Here is a 22,978-nt window from a genome sequence, read left to right on the forward strand (position 1 = left end):
AGATCACCTCTCAACATTCTGTATGAAACAGAGTATAGAGATAAGGCTTTGGGGTGCTCTGCATAGGACATGCTGTTTAAGTTCTGTATTCTTTTTGTGAGGAGCCTCTGTGAATGTTCCAGTTGTTGCATGTGCCTGATCATGTACATACCAGTTAAGGGTGTTGTACATAATCACGGGCCTGATGGGGGCTAAATTCAGTGGAACAATGACTTTCACAGACCTAGATGTCATGCCCTTGTTTATAAGCTGAACAAAATAGAATAATTACCTTATTACCTGAGACACATGTTGGTTGAAAGCCAGGTTAATATCTACATATGTACCCAAATCCCTGACTACTGGTTCTACTCATAGGATGTATTAACGATGATGTAATTTCCTAGGGTAGCTGGCTTCCCAAAGGGTACTGTTATACATTTCTTGGCACTGAGTTTTAAGCCATGCCTTTGGCAAGAGTCATTTGTCTGTATTAGTCTTTCCTGTAGGATGTTAGTTTCTTGCGGGGATTCTATGACTGCTCCTAGTTTGCAATCATCTGCAGACTTGGTCAGCCAAAGGCCTCTGACATTGCCCTTTACTTCTGAGAAGTAGATGCCAAAAATGAGCTGACCCAACACAGAGACCTGGGGAACTCCACTAGTGACTGTCCTGGTAATCTCCCCATCCTAACTTCCTGAGTCCTATATGAGACACAGCTGGATACCCAGTGTGTAACATAAGGGTTTATGCCTATATCCACGAGTTTGTTTACAAAGATGGAGTTGGGTATTGTATCAAATGCTTCAGGTCATGGTAAGCAGTATGCACTGTTTTGCCCTCATCCATTGGCTTGCTGACATTCTCAAAGAAGTTCACCAGATTGAGTAGGCATGATCTGTCTTTGACAAAACCAAACTGGGTTGCATCCAGTGTTAGATGATTTTCTATGTCTTTATTAATCATTTCAATGATAACTCTTTCCATGGCTTTGCATATGAGACTAGTTAGACTTATGGGTCTGTAGTTTTGGTGGTGCTTTGTTGGCCCGCCCTTGTGCAGCTAGACGACTGTTACAGTTTTCCATTTGTATGGCACAAAGCCATAAGGCTATAGTTAAACAGTGATGGCAGTGGTCCTAATAGGCCATGATTCAGGCTATTTAGGAGGCATCCTAGGATACTACTGGAGCCCATTGATGCATTGCTTTTGGCCTTAGCGAGCCCATGTAGGACTTACTCCCTAGTGATAGTTGGATGGGTTTTGTTTGATGTTATTTCTGGGGGAGTGAGGGAGAGAGGAGAGTAAAATTAGTATTGAATTTGTCAACCAATAGATTTGCTATACCTTCCACTCTATGTAGGTGGCTCCATTTACAATCAGTTCTGCACAATGTTGTGTGTTCATGCTACCTTTGAGGTTTTGACATAGCTAGAGAACGCCTTGTGGTTTTCCTTTACCTGGGAGGCTATTTTTACCTTAAATTTATCTTTAGAATACATAATGTGCCTTCTTAGTTGCTTGCTTAGATTGATGAGAGTGTTTTCATTGTGCACTTCCTAATACTGACTATGACTTTTTTCATTTGTTTTGATTCCACTAGGGTGGTTTGTTTTTTAAGTCAATTCTGGGCTTATTTCTGGTAAGCACATCTGTTTCTGTGTATTTATTGACATGATTGTACAGGGTTTCAGTGAATAATTCTGCATAGGCAGCTGTGTACCCAGGGTTTGCATGGAGGGGGCTTGAAATGTTGACAGATAATTACTTAGTTGTAGGAAACTTGTCATAGAATTGTTTCTAAAGGTTACAAGGTTAGCCGGTGTCACAGAACTGATTTTTATTATAAAGGAGACAACTTTGTGGTTTGACCATTGGAGAGGGCACTACATTACACTAAGGGTATTGCAGCATTCTCCCATATTTGTGAGTACCAGTCAAGTATGCTTGCAATCCTAGTGGGTGTATGGACTATTTGGTACTAGGTGTTTGTGTTGACAAAGTCCAGAAAATTCTGGGCCTGTAAGTTTGGAATTATGTAAGTATCTCAGTTTATAGTGAGGTAGTTGAAGTCACCCTTGAATATGCATTGGGTTGAATGATGAGGGCCTCCATTAAGTCCAAGTATGAGTTATGGGTTTCTTGAATTATAGAGGGTGACCTGTAGGTTTCAATGATGTGATAAGGGACTTTGCCTGTGGAAATCTGTACATGAAGAAGCTCAAGCATGTCATCCTGTTTGGCTAATCTTGAGGAGTTTGTTGTTGGTATAGATTGAGACACCACCACTTTTAGTCCCTGCCTCAGAAGTAGCTGGCTTGAATGTGTGGAAAGTATTGAAGTCCTGCACTGCCTGGTGCTTTCCGCAGCTTTATACCATGTCTCAGTAACTGCACAATATCCACATTCTCCACAGTGAGGAGAGCCTGGAGGGAGTGGCATGTATTATTTAGGTTCCTGGCAATGAACAGTAACACCTTTAAATTTCCTGGGGTTGGTTTTGCTGCATAGTAAGGTTTGTCAATTTTGTATTGCCTGAAAAAGGCATTATGGGGGAGGGCAATGTTTTAGCTAATGATTAAAAGCCTAGACAGAACAGGTGCAGACCATCCCTGGTAAAGCAATGAGGTCTGTTGACCATATCCTCCCATTGTGACTAATATTGTACCCCCTTGGAATGACACCATTATTGAAGTCAGTCTTCTTTTGTTCATATTTTGGCATCATCCTTGGTGAATGAAGAGCACTGTTCAGTGCTAGGTACATACTTACCTGGGACACATAGCCCAAGAGCTCTATAATGTCTCTCTTGCTATAGTCCAGGGAGGTACATCTCAGGTCATTTACACCCACATGGACTAAGACATACTGGTACTTGTGGTGTAATGACTTGAGTGTCTGGTGATTTGGCAGATCCTGGCCCCTGATGGACAACTGACTGTGATTTTCTCCATATTCAGCTTAGTGAGCAGAACATCTGTATGTCTCACAGTGGAGTCTCCTATGATTAAAATATAGTGTGTTGGCTTGCCTTATGAGTTTTTAATTGAGGCTCCAAACAATGTGGCTGTATATGTTGTGTTGGGTGTTGTCTTACTGGAGTATTTTTGGGGTTGCTGAGGACTCTTTCTGTAGAACGAATGTCTAGGAGGACTTTGGGGTTTAGGAAGGTTGCTTTTAAGTACCTCAGCATATGTTATTTTATGTGTTGAGTTAGTACTATGTGTAGTAGGTGTAATGCTTATGATACCACCAGCCTGATTGCTATTTTAAGTACTTTTATGTCAGTCTTGACTTCACTGACATTGTGTAATTACATCTCTCACATACTCTATCGATTTCTCTAAGGATTAGTTGGTTGTCAGAGAAAATGAGACAATTCATGCATTTTCTCAGGATGAATGCATCTCCAAAGCTGATGGCTGAGAAATTGGAAAAGTGCCCATCCATGGTGTTGGGTCTTTTTTAAATGAACTACAAAGGGGTGTTACAGCAGGGATTTACAGCTGGCTAACTTGGGAGCTGTGAGGGTAGAAACTACAGCTAGTCCACGTATAACTAAATTCAAGTGGCAGTGCTCGTGATTGTGTAACTGAGTACTGGGTAAAGTTACAGGGCAAGGTTTATACAAGACAGTGCTAAATGCCACTGTGCAATAAGCAGTGGAATTTATAGATTCAAAGAAAAGTGACAATGCCATCTAAAAAACTCTCTGGCCCATGAAATGATCTCACTTAAGTCAGCTTGTACAACCCAGACTACCTTTCTACTCCCACTAGAACTGCAGTCCCAGTCTTCTTAATGTAAAAACACACCACAGTTAGCCAGAAGTGAAAAAAGGTACCAGAAACAAATCAAACAACTAGCTACAAATAAATACACTTTTATGTCATTTGAAAAATAATAGAAATAAGATTATTAAAATAAGGAAATCAAAGCTCTGATGGAACACTTCAAGTGTTAGTACATGATATGCTCCAGATAAAAGTAGAGATAACACCGTGTTTCACTTTGTTCGCATTAAGAGAAGAAATTATAGATACCATGTCTCACTTTGTTTTCTCTGTTCACAGTATTGCAATTAGTGATGATAACATTTTGTTTTAAGGTGACCAGCTGCTTTATTTTCCTATTTTTTTCTTCTTTCAAGATAGGAAATTGAAGTATCCTCCATAAATGTGTAAAATTCCAGACTTAACACAGTATCTCCTTAGGAGTAATGTTATGCCATTAGAACTTTGATAAACTGCTGTTAGAGATGGTGGCTTCGGTGGTGTGTACTTGTGTGTGTGTGTGTTTGTGTGTGCGTGTGTGTGTGTGTGTGTGTGTGTGTGTGTGTGTGTGTGTGTGTGTGTGTGTGTGTGTGTGTGTGTGTGTGTGTGTGTGTGTGTGTGTGTGTGTGTGTGTGTGTGCAGGTGTGTGTGTTTGCTTGTGTATACATGTATGCATGCTTCTATGTGTGTGTGTCCTGTATACACTAGTATCCTATCCAGAACTGGTTCCTCTGAATTGCTTCTGCTGAGTGATTGGATTTGTTAGAACTCTCCATGCCCCAGAACTAGATCAACTTAGTATCAGACAATGAACAAAACAATGCAGAACAGATAAAAACAGAAAATAAATATTTTAAATTTAAAATGATGATACTGTAGCCTCTATTTTGAGACGTGTGATAATAAATTGCCTGACATTCTGACAAGCATCTTTCTTTGGGCATAGCCCTCAGTTGCTTAGTACTAAAATTTTGTTTTCTCCCCTAAAGTATTGCTATGATCCCTAAGTACCTTAATATTAGTATCAATTGTATATTTCTTGACAATCTTCCTCCCTTTGTAAGCAGTAATCCTTGCCTTCTGTTGAATTCTTGATTGTTTGCCACAAACAGTACTTATATCTCTGGTGATGACCACTTGCACAAAACACAGTGCTCTTGATGGATGATAGATAAGTAGAGAAATAGGTAGATAACACTGGAGCATCAAGTGGATAGGCTGCAGCAGAGACAATACCTTCTCATCTCGCCTCTTTAATCATCTATACATTACATCACATACTATATTGTACCACTACAATGAGGTTTTCCTGAATCTCTATTCAAATATTGGCACTCAAAATGCTAAGTGCTGATAAGCCAAAAGAAAAGACTGAAAATCCAGGAGAAGAGTGAAACTTGAAGATCATTCTTCTCTTTTAAACTTCTTTTTTGCAGGGAGGCCATCCCCCCTGCACCCCTTCAGTAGGGGGACAAGCCCAGTGAGACCATTTCTACAAAAAACAGCAATTACAAAGCTTATCACAGAGAGGTATTCCCAGGGCAAAGAACCACTTGGGCACCAGGACAAAACAACTAACCGGAACAAATTCATACCAACCTAAATGGGGGGCTTCACCCCCAGACTCCTTAATGAAATATACCAACTCAAAGATCATACTACGCTGGAGAAAATGGCAAAGTTCACCATGGTGGCCAAGTGATTCTTTACCATGGAAATACCTGTCTGATCTGAGGCTTCATAATTGTCATATTTTGTAGAAGTGGTCTTGCTCATTTGGAATTCAGGTAACTGTAATTTCAATAAATGAAAGTAGACCCATCTATATATATATATATATATATATATATATATATATATATATATATATATATATATATCTTCTTCTTTCGGCTTTTCCCGGTTAGGGGTTGCAACAGCGGATCACCTGTCTGCTCATGACTGGCAGTGGAGTTTTACAATGTTAAGTTGCCAGCCTAGCGCTCAACCTTCCACGAGTTAAAAGAACCAAGTACATAACTGAACACTGTAAACAAGAGAGAGCTGTAGCCCAACCAAACCAGAGAAGTTGACCTCTCACGGAAGGGGAATGATTGCCTGGAACACTGGCTCGGGATGTTATACTGCAGTAAGAAAGACTCTTTGTGGACTATCCTGAAAATCTTTCTGTGAAGAAATACAGAGGAGTGAGACTACACATAAGGGCATCTGTATGTGATGCACATTGATTCCTGCTTCTTACCAATTAGGAAAGGAATTACTAGACTGTTTTGCAAGTAATAGGGGAAAAGTACTCTGTATGCTTTTCCCTTTCTTCAAAATTTTATTTTGATGCATTTGATTGTGTGAGTCTACAACACTGCTTTTTACTTTATTATGAAATAAAAAAATGCATATTTTTGAAAATCCTTGAACTTTTGATGCATTAATATGTCTCTTTTGTATGTATTTATACATCTATATACATGCATATATATATTTATTTTTTATTTTACATTTGTTGATAATAAAATAATCTATATATATATATATATATATATAGGTCTATTCAGACCCCCGGTAGTGGTGCTGCGGTAGCATTGTCACCTCATAGCAAGATATTGTCCCGTTCGATTCATTCTCAGCTAGAGCGTCTTCTGTGTGGAGGCATACGTGAATGGGCGTGCCTTCATTGAAGGTTGTGCATCAGGGCTGGTAACTCGGCACGTAAAAATCCACTACCAAACATTAGCGGACCGGAGTTCCGCTGTGATGACCCCTAACCGGGATAAGCCGAAAGACACAGCATATAGGTCTATTCAGACATATATTGAATTATTCATGTCAGTATAAAATCATTGACACTACACACATCTACACATTGCTATGCATGTACCAAGCAATAACTTCAGTGAAAGCAAAATAAAATCCTCCCAAAAAAGATAACGTTTTATATAGGGGACAGACCCTACCTCCACTCCCCACCATACACACACACACACACACACGCACACACGCACACACGCACACACGCACACACATGCACACACACGCACACACACACACACACACACACACACACACACACACACACACACACACACATACCATGCTAATTTACTAGCTCCAAGATCACAGAGTTCTTGGGGAAAGGTCATATTCCCCCAGCACAGGAATCATCTGATCTCGCACATCTGTCAATTCTGTCAATTAAACAAATGTTGACAAAAGCAACAGATTAACATAGATAGATAGTAGGCAGATATGTAAAATCATTAGGTCTTATAGGTAGCTGGTTTTATCATCAGGTTGTGAAGCTAACTGTCACAGTCTGTTAAAGTCACCGTTGACCAAATAGTATCACCAGCCAAGTATCTTACTAACTTTATGTCATCTATAGCATGTTTTGATGACTCCCTTTGCTTATGGTTGTGTGACTATAAAATTAGTATATATCATTAGGAGGTGTGGAGGCACAACCACCCACTTAATTTATGTTTTGTTTTTGTGAGTACAGTTGTAGTTGCGTGTTTATTTGCATGGTTTGTAGTTTGAGTGTTTGTAAGTGGTATTGTTTGAATCAGTATTGTAACAATTATTTTTGGTGTCAGTGGTGGAGTGTGTACTTTGGGTGGTGTTTCTATATATATGGTGTTTCTGTATATATAGTTTCATTTCAGAATCCTCAAATATCACAATCCTGAATTTCATAAAACTTCATAATCTGGAGCTCAAAATCCAGAAAACTCAAAAAACTGAAAACACACAGGCTATATATACTGACTATAGAGAACACAAACCAGATTACATTCCACCAAATATAAGCAGGGGGGCAAGCCCCCTGCACCCTTTGCTACTTAAATACATCAACTCCAAGACTGCACTTCACTACACTATCATACGTTATGTTGTAGTATAGCAAGTTAAAAGGGAATGTTACTAAGGTTACAACAAGCAGTCATGAACACATGTGATGGTATGTTTGCCATTTTTTTCTGTGGAGTGCAATCATGGAGTTTATATATTTAATTAGCAGGGGTTGGGGGGCTCAGTCCCCCACATGGGGGGTGCAGGGGGGGGGCTTTCCCCCCTGCCCATACTTGGTGAAAAGTGCTATCCTTTGTCTTGTATGGGTTTCTCTATGTCCTTGTACTGGAATATTGTAATTCTTTGTGTCCTGTATATTTTCAGTATTTTGTGATTCTGGATAATGAGTTTTCAGGACTTTGAATTTTCAGGATTTTGGGTTCCGGATTATGAAGTTCAGGATTGTGATATTTCAGGATTCTGAAGTGAAACCATATATATATATATATATATATATATATATATATATATATATATAATAGAGAGTGCTGTTTCTGCCTATAGAAGTGGAGTTGTGTTAACGAGGCTCATTTGTGCTTGTGGCTTATAAGGAATATAATCCGTTTTCTCTCATTCTGCCCCTTAAGCGACTCTATTTACTATAAGCGTTACTTGCGTACTTAAGCATTGCATTGGCCTTAGGCAACACCCTGATTCTGAAATATGATAACTTCTAAGGTAGCATAACATTCATCCTAATGACTTCTTCCACAGTGTTATTAACTTTAGTACCTACTCACGACGTTAGTAATAAGCATGTCGGCTGCTTCTTGATCTGATAATTTCTTTTCTGTTTATTGTATTTGTAGTCGCAGTGCATTTAGATATTTCACAACTGTTATCTGTATGTTAAGATCTGCTTCCTAAGATAAGCCAATATAGCTTTATCCATCCGAAATAAATACTGTACTTGTAGAGGTTTTGATTTTAAAGCTAAACTGGTGTTGACTAGTAGAGCTACCAGACTTACAGCCATCCTTATGTTTCTAAATGTTATTGTTGGTGCTTACAAGCAAGTTAAATGTGTTATGAACATATGACTTAAAAGAAGATCAGTATTGTAATTGTTTAGTATAAATGTTATAGAACTGTATTATTTAACCTGCTTTCCTTTGTGCTTTCTAATCTCTATATAATCTTCCTTACTTATTTTCTCTTTCCATTATATCCAGCTTGCAGCACAAGTAAATCTAAGTAACTATTACCTCAAACACACCTTCCTGGAATTATAAGAACAGCAACCTGAAACAAAAGAAACTACCCTCCTGCTCCCTGAGAGGCACGTGTTTTTAACACAGTGAAAGTATGTGCTGTTCTGGATAATAGACCATTGTTTCACAAATTTCAGGATTAAGACTTCCCTGTTATGCTAGGCAAGTTCCCTATTTAGGATAGCCAGCAGCCTACTACCTCCCCAGCTTTCTTGTTTTGATCCTTTTACCTAACGCTTGTAAACAGCCAATACTCTCTGTTTTTAAAACTAACCTTACTCCCTTTCTCATAGCCTGATACCCTTGTATAGGAACTTTCAGTCACAATCAGTTACTGTCCACTAGGTGGCGCTTTACCTTTTCCAATCTGTATCTCACCTCACTACATTAATTTCTCTAATAGACCTTCCCACCCTGTTTCTTTCTCTCAATTCCTTCTCTTTATAGACATTCTTATACACCTCCCTCCCTTTTCCTTTAACTCTATTTCTATACTCTACCTCTCTGTTAGGTATATCTTCCTCATACCAGCCTGTTTACTTACCTCTACTTCTTCCTCACTTTCTACCTTACCTGCTACATTCTCTCATTCCACTGATTGTCTTCCTTTGTAGTTCACTCTCTTGTCTCTACTCGCTCCGTTCGCCCTGCGGGCTCACTCCGCTCCCCTACCCTGCCCCCAATTCCCACCCACCCCCAGAGGTCCTACATTTATACTAATAATAGCCATACCCTATCCAGTTCACTCCAATCAGATTTCTAACATCCCTAACTAACCCACCCCGCGTTCTCAACACCACACCCACTAATTTAACCTAGCTCCTCCCCTATCTTAACACCTCTCCCACTACTTTACAAACCCACCTTATCCCCTATCTTTCTACTCTCACATCTATCCCACACCACACCTTTAAACTATATCTCACCTATTTACTAACCTCCATATAACGTAATATGCCTATATCATCCATCCATCCACAACTTAAAACACTTATCTGTCTGCTACTTATATCTTCTCTTATATCTACTTACCTCTTAACCTCTTATGAACATCCACTTAATTCTTCTCTTTCAATTCCTTCAAAATACACCTCTACCTCTACAACACATTTATCTCCTACCTTCTTAAACCCAACCATACATGTCAACTACCTATTAGCCAAATACCATAGACTAGCACACTTCAAATTCAAGAAACCTAGAACCAGGAAAATATTTGACACCTCCTATAAACTTCCACAACAAAAATATTTCATACTCCTCCACCTTCTACTGGATGGAGATATTCATCCTAATCCAGGCCCACATCATAATGAAACCATTACACACAAAATACAAAACAAAACTACATCTCTCTCATTCTCTAAACCCACTAATTCTCTGTCTATTGCCCATCTCAATATACAAAGTATTTGTAACAAAACTAGTCAACTTCATGCCCTTCTAGAAGTCTATCAATATGATATTTTATGTTTAACTGAAACTTGGCTAAAGCCTTCAATCAATGACAGTGAAATCACCCCACCTGGTTATAACATCATTAGACTCGACCGTACTGCCAAAAAGGGAGGAGGGGTAGCAATTCTGTATAAAACAAAACTCCAAATTAGTACCTTAAATCTGACTCTTACCATTGACAATAATGCTGAAGTTATCAGTTCTAAACTTCAAATCAATACTACTAAATCCATAAATATCATCTGTGCTTATCTCCCTCCTGGAAATAATATCAACACCCTTCAACACATCCTTGACCTACTATCAACTAAACTCCCTCAAGAGACACTAGTCTTAGGAGACTTTAACATAGATTGGCATTCCTGTAACAGTAATAACCCCACTTCCCATATCAACCTATATGGCTTCAAACAACTCATTAATAGTCCTACTAGAACTAATAAAACCAATAATACTGAAACCACATTGGACTGGATTCTTACTAATACTCCCTTACAAACCTACAACACAGGCATCCTTCCAGATGATCTTAGTGACCACTCTCTAACCTATATCATTAGATACAAAACTAACCTAACCTTACCTACCACATATAAAACTCTACGTACAAAAAAACATTTTAACTCTGCACAGTTTCTAGCCGAACTAATACATTGTAATTGGGCCCCACTCAAACATCTCCCACTTAATGAAGCAGTTGAATACTTCAACTTTACATTCCTATCTATCCTAGATCACCATGCCCCAAGCCATACCATTAGAACCAAAACAAAAGCAGCACCCTGGCTAACCAAGAATACGAAGCAAAAAATTTTTCTCAGAAATAAATCCTGGGATAAATGGCGGTCTACCAAAAACCAAACTGACCACCAAAACTTTAGGGAGCTGAGAAACAGCACCAAAAAAGCTATTCTGACAGATAAAAAGAGCTATTACTTTCAACTACAGAAAAACACCATAAAAGAACCAAAAAAATTCTGGACTAGTATTAATAATCTTCTATCCCCTGGCCAAGCAATCACACCAAACCCTCAGGATTCTGACCCAGATAATCCCACACAAATAGCCAATGACTTTAACTCTTTCTTCACCAATGCCATCCAAACTCTTGCAAACCACCTTTCTTCTGACACTTCTAAACTACTCTCACCTAGTTCAAAAACTACTCTTCCTCCCCTTCACCTACAACCTGTATCTACCTCCTATATCCAATCTCTACTCCAAAAACTAAAACCTACCACCCCATCTGCAGACAAGCTTCCTGCAGAGTACCTGCAAATAGGAGCTAAAGCCACTGCCTACCCCATTGCCATCCTAATAAATAGATCTATAAAGGAGGGTATTGTCCCTTCTATCTGGAAAATATCCCATATCATTCCCTTCACAAAGGGGGCAAGTCTAATGACTTCTCTAACTTTCGTCCCATAGCACTATTATCACCTATAGCTAAAATCATGGAAAAATGTATCCATAAACAACTACTAAACCACCTTCTCCATAATAACCTACTTGCCAATAGTCAACATGGATTCAGACCTTCCCACAGCACCACTACTGCATTACTCTCCTTTACCAACTCCATCAACTATAACCATAACATCAATAAACTCTCATCTTCTCTTTTCATTGACCTATCAAAAGCCTTTGATATGGTTAATCATAAACTTCTTCTGTACATACTAAAATCTCATGGACTTGATCCCTCCTCCTTAACTTGGTTTACTTCTTATCTTGAAAATCGTCAGCAGGCAGTACTCTGGCAAAGTTCACTATCTACCCTCCTTCCTATCTCTATAGGAGTACCTCAAGGGTCTATCTTAGGCCCACTTCTATTTTCTATCTTTATTAATGACCTCCAATCAGCTATACCTAACACCTCTTGCATACAATATGCAGACGATTCCACTATAATCTGCACTGCTTCTTCTCAAGCGGAACTTCAACCTCTTACCCAAGAAACCTTTACCACTGTTGAACAGTGGTTCTCTGACCGTTGTCTACTCCTTAACCCCAAGAAAACCAAATTACTACTGTTTGCACCTACCCGCAAAGCTACTTCCATAAACTTCTCTATTACTTCCACTGATAACACTCATATTACTCCTGATTCTTCTACAAAACTACTAGGTATTACTATTGACAATAATCTTAACTATGACTGTCACATCAATAACACAATAAAAGTAGTTAACAAAAAGATTGGATCCCTTTACAGAATCAAATCCTTCCTTACACCTGAAGCCGGACCACCTTAGCCCAATCTCACCTCCTCTCTACCCTTCTATATGCTTCCCTATTTACACAAATCTCTCTAAAAGTAACCTTAAGAAACTTGCTTCATCTTACCATAATATTGCTCGATTTGCCACAGGATCCCAGTTTAGAACACACCACTGCCTGAACTTAAAACAACTAAATTGGCTTGAACTTCCTAACAAGCTTATTTATCAACAGCTCTTAATAGCTCACAACATTCTATATCAACCATCCAAAACACCAATACTCTCTAACCTCCTTACTCCCTACAACAATCTGAAACAACTACGTTCTTCAGATAAACTACTAGTTAATAGTACCAAAACCAATAATGCTGCAGGAGATTGTCTTTTTTCCAACTCAGTTGGCAAAATGTGGAACAAACTTCCACTCAATATCTCATCTTTGTCCACTTTTCCAATCTTTAAAAAACAACTGAGAATCCATCTTAATAAACACTGGCTTTGCTCCTGTACCAATCCTGATTAGCCTTGCTTCCTCCTTTCCTCTACCTCTATATTTCCTTGTCTCTATACTACATCCTGACTGATCCCCACGTACATAACATCCTTGTGGATATAACTTATCTCATATATACTATGAAAAAAAAAAAAAAAAAAAAAAAAAAAAACACATATGACTATATATTATTTACACTACGTTATGATATTATCAATTGCGTATTGCAATTATTTAATAACTTTTTCTTAGGAATACTATCTTGCTATGTATATTTCCTCTGACATGTAAATTACCTATACTAAAGTCTGATTATCTTTTATGCTTAATTTTTATTTTGTTTTGCTTTGTGTATTTTTTTGTATTCCCTATACTTGTTATAACCATTGGAGCTTTTCTCCCCGGGCCTCCACTGAAAATGGACATATATCCAGCTGGACTAGCCCGGTCAACAAATGTAAAATAAAATAAAATAAAATATATATAAGGATCCACTTTGAATTATCGAATGTTCAGAACATCGAAATTCTGATCATCGAGACCAGAACATCGATGTTCAGAACATCGAAGGTTTAAAGTGGAAGTGCCAGGTAAGTAAAATTGTAGAATTTTGGATGTGTATGCAGGGCAGCAAGGTTCCCTGCATGTTGTGTGTGTGTGTGCCATCTGAATGTTGGCATTGCAGGTAGGGTAGGGAAATCTCCCATTTAGCGCTATCGCATATAGCGGTAAATGGGAGATTTCCCTTACCCCACTGTAGTGCAATCTCGGAGTTGAAATATTAAAGTAGGGGTGTGGTGTGGGAGGCACAGCCCCCCACATGGGGAGTACAGGCGGGCGAAGCCCCCCTGCATAAAATAGTTTTTGTAAGTGTTTTTGTTTTTGAGTGGTTCATTTTGAACCTTCAAAGTTCTGAACATCAATGTTCTGGTCTTGATGATTAGAACATCCATGTTCTGAACATTCAATGATTCAAAGTGGATCCATATATATAGATATATATATATATATATATATATATATATATATGTGTGTATAATATATATATATATATATATATATGCATATATATATATATATATATATATATATATATATATAAATATAAATATATATATATATATATATATATATATATATATATATATATATATATATATATATATATATATACATATATATATATATATATATATATATATATATATATATATATATATACCAGCTCCAAGATTGCCATACCTCTGAGAAAAGGGAATATTCCAAGAAATGGTCAACTTAAACTTAGTATGTGTAAGTCCATTTGTTCAGCCATTCAGTCTTTGTGTTTTAGAACTCATTCTAGTGGGTCCCAACATTTCAAATGGTTGTTGTATTATTTTGTTTCCTTGTTCTTATTTTGAGTTTTTCCGATTTACTTCTAAATTTGTTGTCAATATTATTAGTTGTTCTATTCTGTTCTGTAGCTGCTCAGGCATGTAGATCTGAACCTTAAATTAACACCTAAGCTGTCACCTAAGGTGATTGACCTCACCTGGTTTACTGCCACTTAAACATTTTCATTGTGATGTCACTCCCAGGTGGTTAAAGCAGTTTTAATATGAGCTGTTATATGAGCTTCCTTGCATCTCCATTGGTAGCACAATGTGATGGCCACCAATATGTGTCATCCTCAAGCTGGGCCAGTAATCAAGGAGCCTGAATCCTCACCACTAACAATGGAGGGGGACGTGCACTTGGAATACAAATAGATACACTCAGTATTTCCAGATGCAGACCTTTCTGCATCAAGCACAATTTCCCTTAAGAGCACACAGGGAACACACTCAGCCTGGTGTCTGGATGTTTCTATATCTGTCTCCCTCCAGTTCCCCAGTAAGACTCCCCAGTGGTACAGCTGTAGGGTTAGGTCCTCAACTGAGTTTCCAAGCCAAGTCCTCCAGCACCCTCTCTGTAAACCCAGTTTTTTGTGTCCCTGCCCCAAGCAGCTGACACAAACACTCTTTAAGATTTAATTGTCTTACACACACACACACACACACACACACACACACACACACACACCTGGGAAAGACTGGCATAGATTACCCACTCTACCAACTTTGCCCAGACTATATGGTAGATTTACTGCCACCATTCAGTTACTATAATTATCTTAAAAGTGTGTCCTATTATACTGTGTTATTTTATTTTATTTTTTTTTTATTTTACATTTGTTGACCAGGCTGGTCCAACTGGATATATGTCAATTTTCAGCAAAGGCCCGGGGAGAAAAGCTCTGAGTCAAAATATTAATACAAATTAAAAAACATTAAATAAAAACAGAGATACAGATTTAGCACAGATAAAAATAATAATAGCATTAGCATATTTTTACAGTAACAAAAAATAAGCAATTAATTACAAATAGAGGGTGTTCAATTGGGGATGAATGCAGAAAAGTAAGTTTAAGAAAGATTTTATTCAGTTTATTATTTAGTGTTATATTAATACTAATACAAAAAGTAGTAGTTCACCAAGATGGCTAGCCCTTCTGGAGTGGCCCACACAGTGTCACCAAATAAATATAAGTACTAACAAAGGTTAGATACTTTCTACAAGGACCAGCCACAGTAAAAGTTGTAAATATATTTAATAATAAATAATACAATAGCATGAACATACTGAATATATATTCACAGTAAACCACAAAGTTCAAATCACAGAAAATATTGAAATTAACATTGATGGACAGAGTCATACAAATAAAGAAAAACACTAAGCTTCACTATATTCCTGACTGAATCCAAGAAAAAGTTACTGTTCTCTAAGTTACTTACTACGACAAGGCAAGATGCTGTGGGTGAGGGTCTTTCTAGTCAGGCTTCCCAAACAGAATATACATTTTTTTAATATCTAAAATATAATTTCCAAGAGGGTTGGCAGAATGACCTCTAGGTTTTTACATTATTCCCCTTTGAAGCTGAGATAGGAATTTAGCACAGATAGTCACAATACACATCCAAATGTTTATGGTAGTGCCAGGAGCCTCCCCTCTTTTCACTGAGCTAATGAACAAAGGCTCTTTCCCGACCCATCATCTCTGGTCCCATTCAGTACTATGTGGTGCTGTTTTAATGGTTTAACAGCTTATTTACATTTCCCTTATTTTTCTTAAAATTAACCTTTGCTGTCCCAGTGTCCTCTATTAAAACATATACATTTAATTCAGTTGCAGTAAAACATATACATTTCTTTTCATTCCAGCAGAGTACACTGTTGATACATTTTAGCACAAGCAAACCTCACTAATACATTTTCAGCACAAGCACCTGTATATCAGTTTGATATACAAATGACATACAGTTCTAATACATTTGTAACACAAGCATCTTGTATAAATCAGTTTGATATTAAAAGGACATATCATTCTTTACAAAACTCCAGATGGCTATGCTGGCACTTGCCCATATCATCACACATAAAGTCTTAGGTAGGTTTTGGTGTAGCTTAATTTCTACATTAGCACACTTACATCATAATAATTTGCTGATTTATTTCATAGGCTGCTTCCAAAATCTGCCCGTTGGCTTCTAGCTAAGAATCGCACCACAGAAGCTTTAGATCTGTTGAAGAAAGCTGCAAGCATGAATGGAACGAGCCTCCCAGACAGTGTGCTTCAGTATGCGGTAAAGTTTGCTACTAACTTAGTAACTTTGTTTTTAAATTATAGCAGGCTCAAAACTGAATTGTATGAACTTTGAGGAATTTAAGAATTTCGACTGAGGCTATTATAGAATGTTAATTAGATGTAACAAGTCTTTTATTCTAACTCATATAAAAGCCAGTAACAAGAAAGAACTCTTTGTTAGAGTTTGAGAACTATAAGAAAACACAAAAGTGCACAAACTTGGCAGATGAGAATTCTGAAGGTGGTTTGTGTATTTTCATTCTGGTTCAGTCTTTACAACTTACCCATGCCTCCCCCCGAAGCTACTTTTATTTTACTAAAGTTAGAGCTGCACAGTATGATAGAAACTTCTCATTGTAACATGAAGGCAAAACAGAACTATGACTAAAGAACTCTAACTCAAGTGGATGGAAGTCTAAAATACATCAAATAAGTAAACTTGGGGTGAATCAAACACTTCTAGGTAAAGTGTTCTTAAAAGACTGAATAAATAAACTAAACAGAAAAAAAAATCTAAAAGAAAAATTTTTTGAAATAAAAAAAAAAAGTCAGTCAGGAAGCTAAACAGAAATTAAGGAAGTTAACAGTAAAGGTGTTGCTTGATCAGAATCTGAGTGGTAAATTGTTACTAGACTTCTGTTTTAGTCATGGACTGTCTATAGTGGGAACACCATGTTTGAATATAAGGCTAGTAGTAAGTGTATTTGATATCAGAGCACCTTGGGCTTTGTTCATATTTGTAGTAGTAGTATATTCAGACCTGAGACTGAATCATCTGCACACATGGGTCAGAGCACTTGCCTTAGAAAATGCAGGGCCCAATTTGAACTACTCTGGAGAGACCCTCAGCTGAACTTCAGTTTGAACTACTTTGGAGAAGCCCCCAGCTGAATCTCCACATATTAGTGCACCCCCCACCCTCTTGCCTCCCTGACTTACAAGTATTTCAGATTAGGTATCAGGAATATATGCTATTACTGTGTATTGAAATAATATTATTAACTTATATTTTGCCATAAAACAAATTAAAACAGACAGAGACTGTTAGACTTCTAGGTAAAGCCCCAAATCCAACATATCCTGCAGTTTGTCTCACCGGGTATGTTGAACTTGCAGGCACTCTATAAGGGGGGTTGTTTCATGGGCCATTCTGGCCCTATATCCACATAGTACTTTAACAGGTAGGTACATCCTGGCTTTAATGTAAATGTTCTGAAATTACTGTCCTGTACTTTTGAACCTGGGCAGAGCACAACTGCTGTTAAAATGCCCTCTGTACACTCCCCTTGTGTCTCACCCCACTCCTCTTTTCTGTTCTGTCTCCCTGTTTTCTCTTCTTTCCCACATTTGATTCATGCCTTACTCTCCAGCTCCCATTACTGACAATTGTATATATTGTAAATACATTGTTCTTTTGATATTCTTTTCCCTTTAGAAACGTTATACTATATAACTTTATGACAGTGTACAGGTACTCCACCCAAAACTATACACACATATATATCTATCTATATACATATATATCTATCTATATACATATATATATATATATATATATATATATATATATAATTGGGTCTACTTTAAATAACCAAACCGACACTTCACCGACACGCAGAAGACCGAGATGAAACGACCGAAAAGCAAGTTGATCGAAAAGGTGATTTGCCGACAGCCGAAAGACCGACAAGGGCAACGTGTGAGCACGACTCGGTAAGTGTGCGATAGTGACGGATTTAGGAGCGGTCAGGTAAGTGTGCGATATTGAGGGATTTTGGGTTAGGGTGTGGGAAAGGTCAGTGTGCGGTAGTGTCGGAGTTAGGGATTTTGAGTTAGGTTGTGGGAAAGGTGAGTGTGCGGTAGTGTCGGAGTTAGGGTTCGGGTAAGGTAAGTGTGTGATAGTGACGGACTGTAGTTTAGGGACGGGTTAAGTGAGTTAGGTTTAGAGTGCGGGTAGGGTGAGTGTGCGATAGTGACGGGCTTTATGTTTTAGGGTGGGTTAAGTGAGTTAGGGTTAGGGTGCAGGTAGGTTAAGTGTGCGATAGTGACAGTCTTTAGGTTTAGGGGTGGGTTAAGTGAGTTAGGGTTAGGGTGTGGGTAGGGTAAGTGTGCGGTCGGACCTTAGGCTTAGGGTTTGGGTTAAGGTTAGTGGATATGTCATTGTGTGTAATGTGTAGTTTACGTTTTTTGTGTCGGTGTAATGGTGTTCGGTTTTGTGAGTTGTCGGTGTTGTGTGTTTTTGGTTATTTGGGGTCGGTGTTTTCTGTGTCGGTAAAGTGTCGGTTCGGTTATTTAAAGTAGACCCATATATATATATATATATATATATATATATAAAGAAATCAAAATTCAACTAAGGCGAGGCACAATCCCAACTCTACCACAAAACCTCGTAGCTGGCTCCCAATGATGCAAAATTAAATGTAAAGTTCACCAGAGAAATGGAACTCAAAATTATTGCTTTCATTCCAAGTTTATTACAAAAACACCACAGAGCTTCATCAGAAAATATTTTGCCATATAACTGACTCTCATTTAAATTTTATAAGACTCCAGCTAAAAATAAAACCAACCAATAATAGACACCTTGTTCTATGATGTAACTTCCTTGAATGAGTAAAAATGTAATCAATTAAGGACTGTGGAAAACCAATAATAGGAAATAAAAAAATGCGACTATCCATACCTTAAATACATGCTGTAAACAATTATTATATAAAATGTAATCATTTTAAACACACACTTTATACATATATCATACCAAACTATGCTAACAGACTCTAAACTTTAGCAGGCATTTAATATTAATATGTTCATTAAGTCCCGCTGAACAGTCTGCTCTAAGATACACTTGCCATTTCATCTCTTTGATTTGTAGTACATTATTGCAGCTGTCAACAAAATCCAACCCTTTAACCTGATCTAAAACAGAAAAGTGGTACTTCCTAAAGCTGGCACAACTAGAAGCGTGTTTAGCTAAAGAATTTGTGTAGTCCTTGTCTTTGATGGCTTTTAAATGTTCCCTAACTCTGGTTTTAAATTGACGTTTGCTTTTTCCAATGTAAAAATGTTGACGTGTTACATTCAGCATTATATACTATATTATAACTCGGACAATTATAAAAATCTTTTGCTGTAACAAACTTATTTAAATGAAAAAAATAAATATTATTTGTATTACTTATAAATCTACATTGTCCACAGTGACCACAAGAATATGTGCGCCTGATATTTCTGGAAATGGTCATTTCAACTTGTGGATGAAACTCTAATAATTGTTTGAGGTTACGTGATCTCTTGTATACAAAAATAGATTCCATCCCTAATATACTTGTCAATGCTGGATTACCTAAAATGATCTTCCAATTACATTTTAAAATCTTCTTTATGCTCTCAGTATCTATCAAGTTATTGCCCCAATTAGCATATGTGCCAGTGGACTAATAAAAGAGTATATAAATGTTCCTGCCTAGAGGCACTCCCTCTAAAAATTCAAAGAAAAACACACACTACAGTCTCTCATTAAATGCAAATAGGCATAGTGGTCATATCATGGGTACATTTTTATAATTAAGTGCCTTTGGTGATAGTCTTCGGATCCATGTAACAGTAAATGGTTGAAAATCAGCCCACATGTATGGGGGCCATAGAAAAAGAAATAGAAACAAAAGTCGTCCATCGAGAAAATGTACATTCCGAAGCACTACACATGTTAGTATTGAAATGTAAATTTAGCATTGCTCCACGTGTTTAGTATTGACTTTCAGCCTGCTTTTACAGGACCATAGCCTGTGCCATTGTGGAAACGTAAAGTCGCACTCACTTCACTTGTTATCATGATTATATACACCAGAAAGAGCCCATGGTGGGTGCATATGCAGAAATAAGTATATCCACCAACTGTTTACCCGTGAGAATAACAAAGATTAAGTACCTACTTTTAAGGGAGAAGGGAAAGTAGAAAAAAGAAAGAGAAAGAAAAAAGGAAAGAAAGAAAGAAAAATCAGGTGTAATCCATTCGGTCATTGTGGATTGACAACCAACATGAGACAGGCTACTTGGACTGCCATTGACTAGAGTCCTTTTCTAACAGTCAAACTCACTTAGGTTCATAGGTTCATAGGTTCATACTAGGCTATCTGCCCTGAGGCAATTATAAGCCTAGCCCGATTCTGTATCGCTTACGCCACCCCTTGATTTGAGTATACTGTGCCCTTTTTAAGGTTTAGTTTACTGTGCCTCTGTCTAATAGTGACACGGGAGTAATCCCTGGGACAAACCTATGATCCCCCATCCACCTATCGAGATTCTTCTTGAAGAGATTCAGTGAGGTGCTCTGCCTCACATGAACTGGAATTCTATTCCAGAGCGAAGGGAGCCTCTGGGTTATGAACCTGTCCCTCCAGCAAGTTCTATTTATTTCTGTGCTGAAGTTCAAGTCCCTCGAGCGTGTGGCTCTAAGGGATTTAGATTTACTGAGGTGGAGCATGTCCATTAATTCTGGATTTGACATAGCTTTGTATGTCAGGCATAGATCGCCTCGAAGTAGGCGGTATGCAACTGAGTAGAGCTGGAGTTTTTTTAACCGAGCAGCATATGGCATCTGTTTGAGACCCTTCATCCTCTTGGTGAGATACATTTGGGGTCTTTCTAATTGCTGCAGGTGTCAGGTAAGGTACATCCCAAAAGGGGCATTGTATTCTATGATGATGGGCCTGATGAGGGATGAATAAAGGGGCACGATTACCTCTCTTGATCTAGATGTGAAACCCTTCGTGATGAGGTGGGCTGTGTAGAAGGTCTTTCTAACCACTTTGGCAATGTGGTTTTCAAAGGAGAGATTGCTATCAACTTGGGTCCCCAGGTCCCTAATAACTTTCTCTGTACTTAATGGGTTTCCACCTATGTGGTAATTTGTGGGCACATTATTTTTGCCAAAGGGTATGGCTATACATTTTTTGGCATTTAGCTTTAAACCATGGTGCTGGCACCAGTTATCTGTCTCTGTGAGACCTTTTTGAAGGATGTTTGTGTCAGCTGGAGAGTTGATTATGGCACCCAGTTTGCAGTCGTCTGCGAACTTGGTGAGCCATAGTCCTCCCACGTTTGCCTGTACCTCGGAAAAGTATATACCAAACAAGAGTGGTCCCAAGACAGAACCCTGTGGGACGCCACTTGTGACCGGTTTCGAGTCTGACATGGCTCCAGCAACTCTCACTCTGTGGGTTCTGTCTTTGAGCCAGTTTGCGACCAATCTTGTGATATAGGGGTTTATATTTAAGCTGGATAGCTTATCTATGATGCCAGAGTGGGGTATTGTGTCAAATGCCTTTGCTAGGTCCAGATAGGCTGTGTGGACTACCTTCCCTTCATCTATGGCTTTGGTGACTGTTTCGAAGAAGTCAACCAGGTTCAAAAGGCAGGATCTGCCCTTGACAAAGCCGAACTGGGTAGGATCTAGTGTCTGTAGGTCCCCAATGTCTTTGTTTATGAGCTCCATGATGATCCTCTCCATAGCCTTGCAGACTAAGCTAGTCAGGCTTATGGGGTGATAGTTTCCAGGGTCCATAGAGGCTCCAGCTTTGTGGAGTGGGACCACTGTTGCTGTACGCCATTCTGTGGGCACATATCCTGTAGTGAGGCTGAGATTGTATAGCTGTTTTATTTGAGGGATTAGTTCCTCTTGGAGTTCATGTAGGACGCAACCTGGGACACCATCTGGTCCCATGGAAGCAGTGTTTTTTGCTTTGGAGAGGGCAGCCTTCACCTGAGCATCAGAGATGTTTGGGAGGCAGCCCTCTGCTGGGATAGATACTTGCTCTTTTGGGGGGGGGGTGGAGAAGTTTGCACTGAACCTGTTTGCCAGGATATTGGCGATGTCTGTGGGTTCAGTGTATTTTTTGTTGTTTAGAATCAACTCAGAACAAGTCTGGGAGTTGCATCCCAGGTTTCTAACATAACTGAAAAAAGCCTTATGATTGTCTTTGGTGTCCTGTGCAATTTTTCTCTCGAAGCTGGCCTTGGAGGATTTTATGAGGGATCGTAATTTTTTGCTAGTACTGATCAGAGATGCCTTCCCTATTAGGGATTTTGCTTTATCATGTAGTAGCTTCCTCCTTCTGTTGTACAGTTTATTTATGGCAGGGGTCCACCAGACTGGACGCCTGCTTTTGGATGATTGGGTCTTGGTTTTGTTTGGGATAGCATGATCCATGCATTCCTGGAGATGTCCGTAGAATGCGTTTATATAGGATTCTGCAGTTTGGGGCGTAGTTTCCACTGGCCCTGGGGCCTTGAAGGATTCCACTTTGGTTTTGAGAAGTGAG

The 22,978-nt window shown here is 38.5% G+C and overlaps 1 protein-coding gene across 2 annotated transcripts in view; it reads left to right on the forward strand.

Annotated features, from left to right (window-relative positions):
* The window catches only part of LOC122792251 (solute carrier family 22 member 13-like), a 542,188-nt gene that overhangs the window by 341,342 nt on the left and 177,868 nt on the right, over positions 1-22,978 (forward strand). For both annotated transcript variants that reach the window (XM_044060001.1, XM_044060002.1), the window contains exon 5: positions 16,527-16,650. In XM_044060001.1, coding sequence (XP_043915936.1) covers positions 16,527-16,650 — 124 coding nt within the window. The remainder of the gene's footprint in view (positions 1-16,526; positions 16,651-22,978) is intronic.

Source organism: Protopterus annectens, chromosome 1.part2, assembly GCF_019279795.1.
Source record: "Protopterus annectens isolate FY-2018-M chromosome 1.part2, PAN1.0, whole genome shotgun sequence".
Lineage (NCBI taxonomy): Eukaryota > Metazoa > Chordata > Ceratodontiformes > Protopteridae > Protopterus > Protopterus annectens.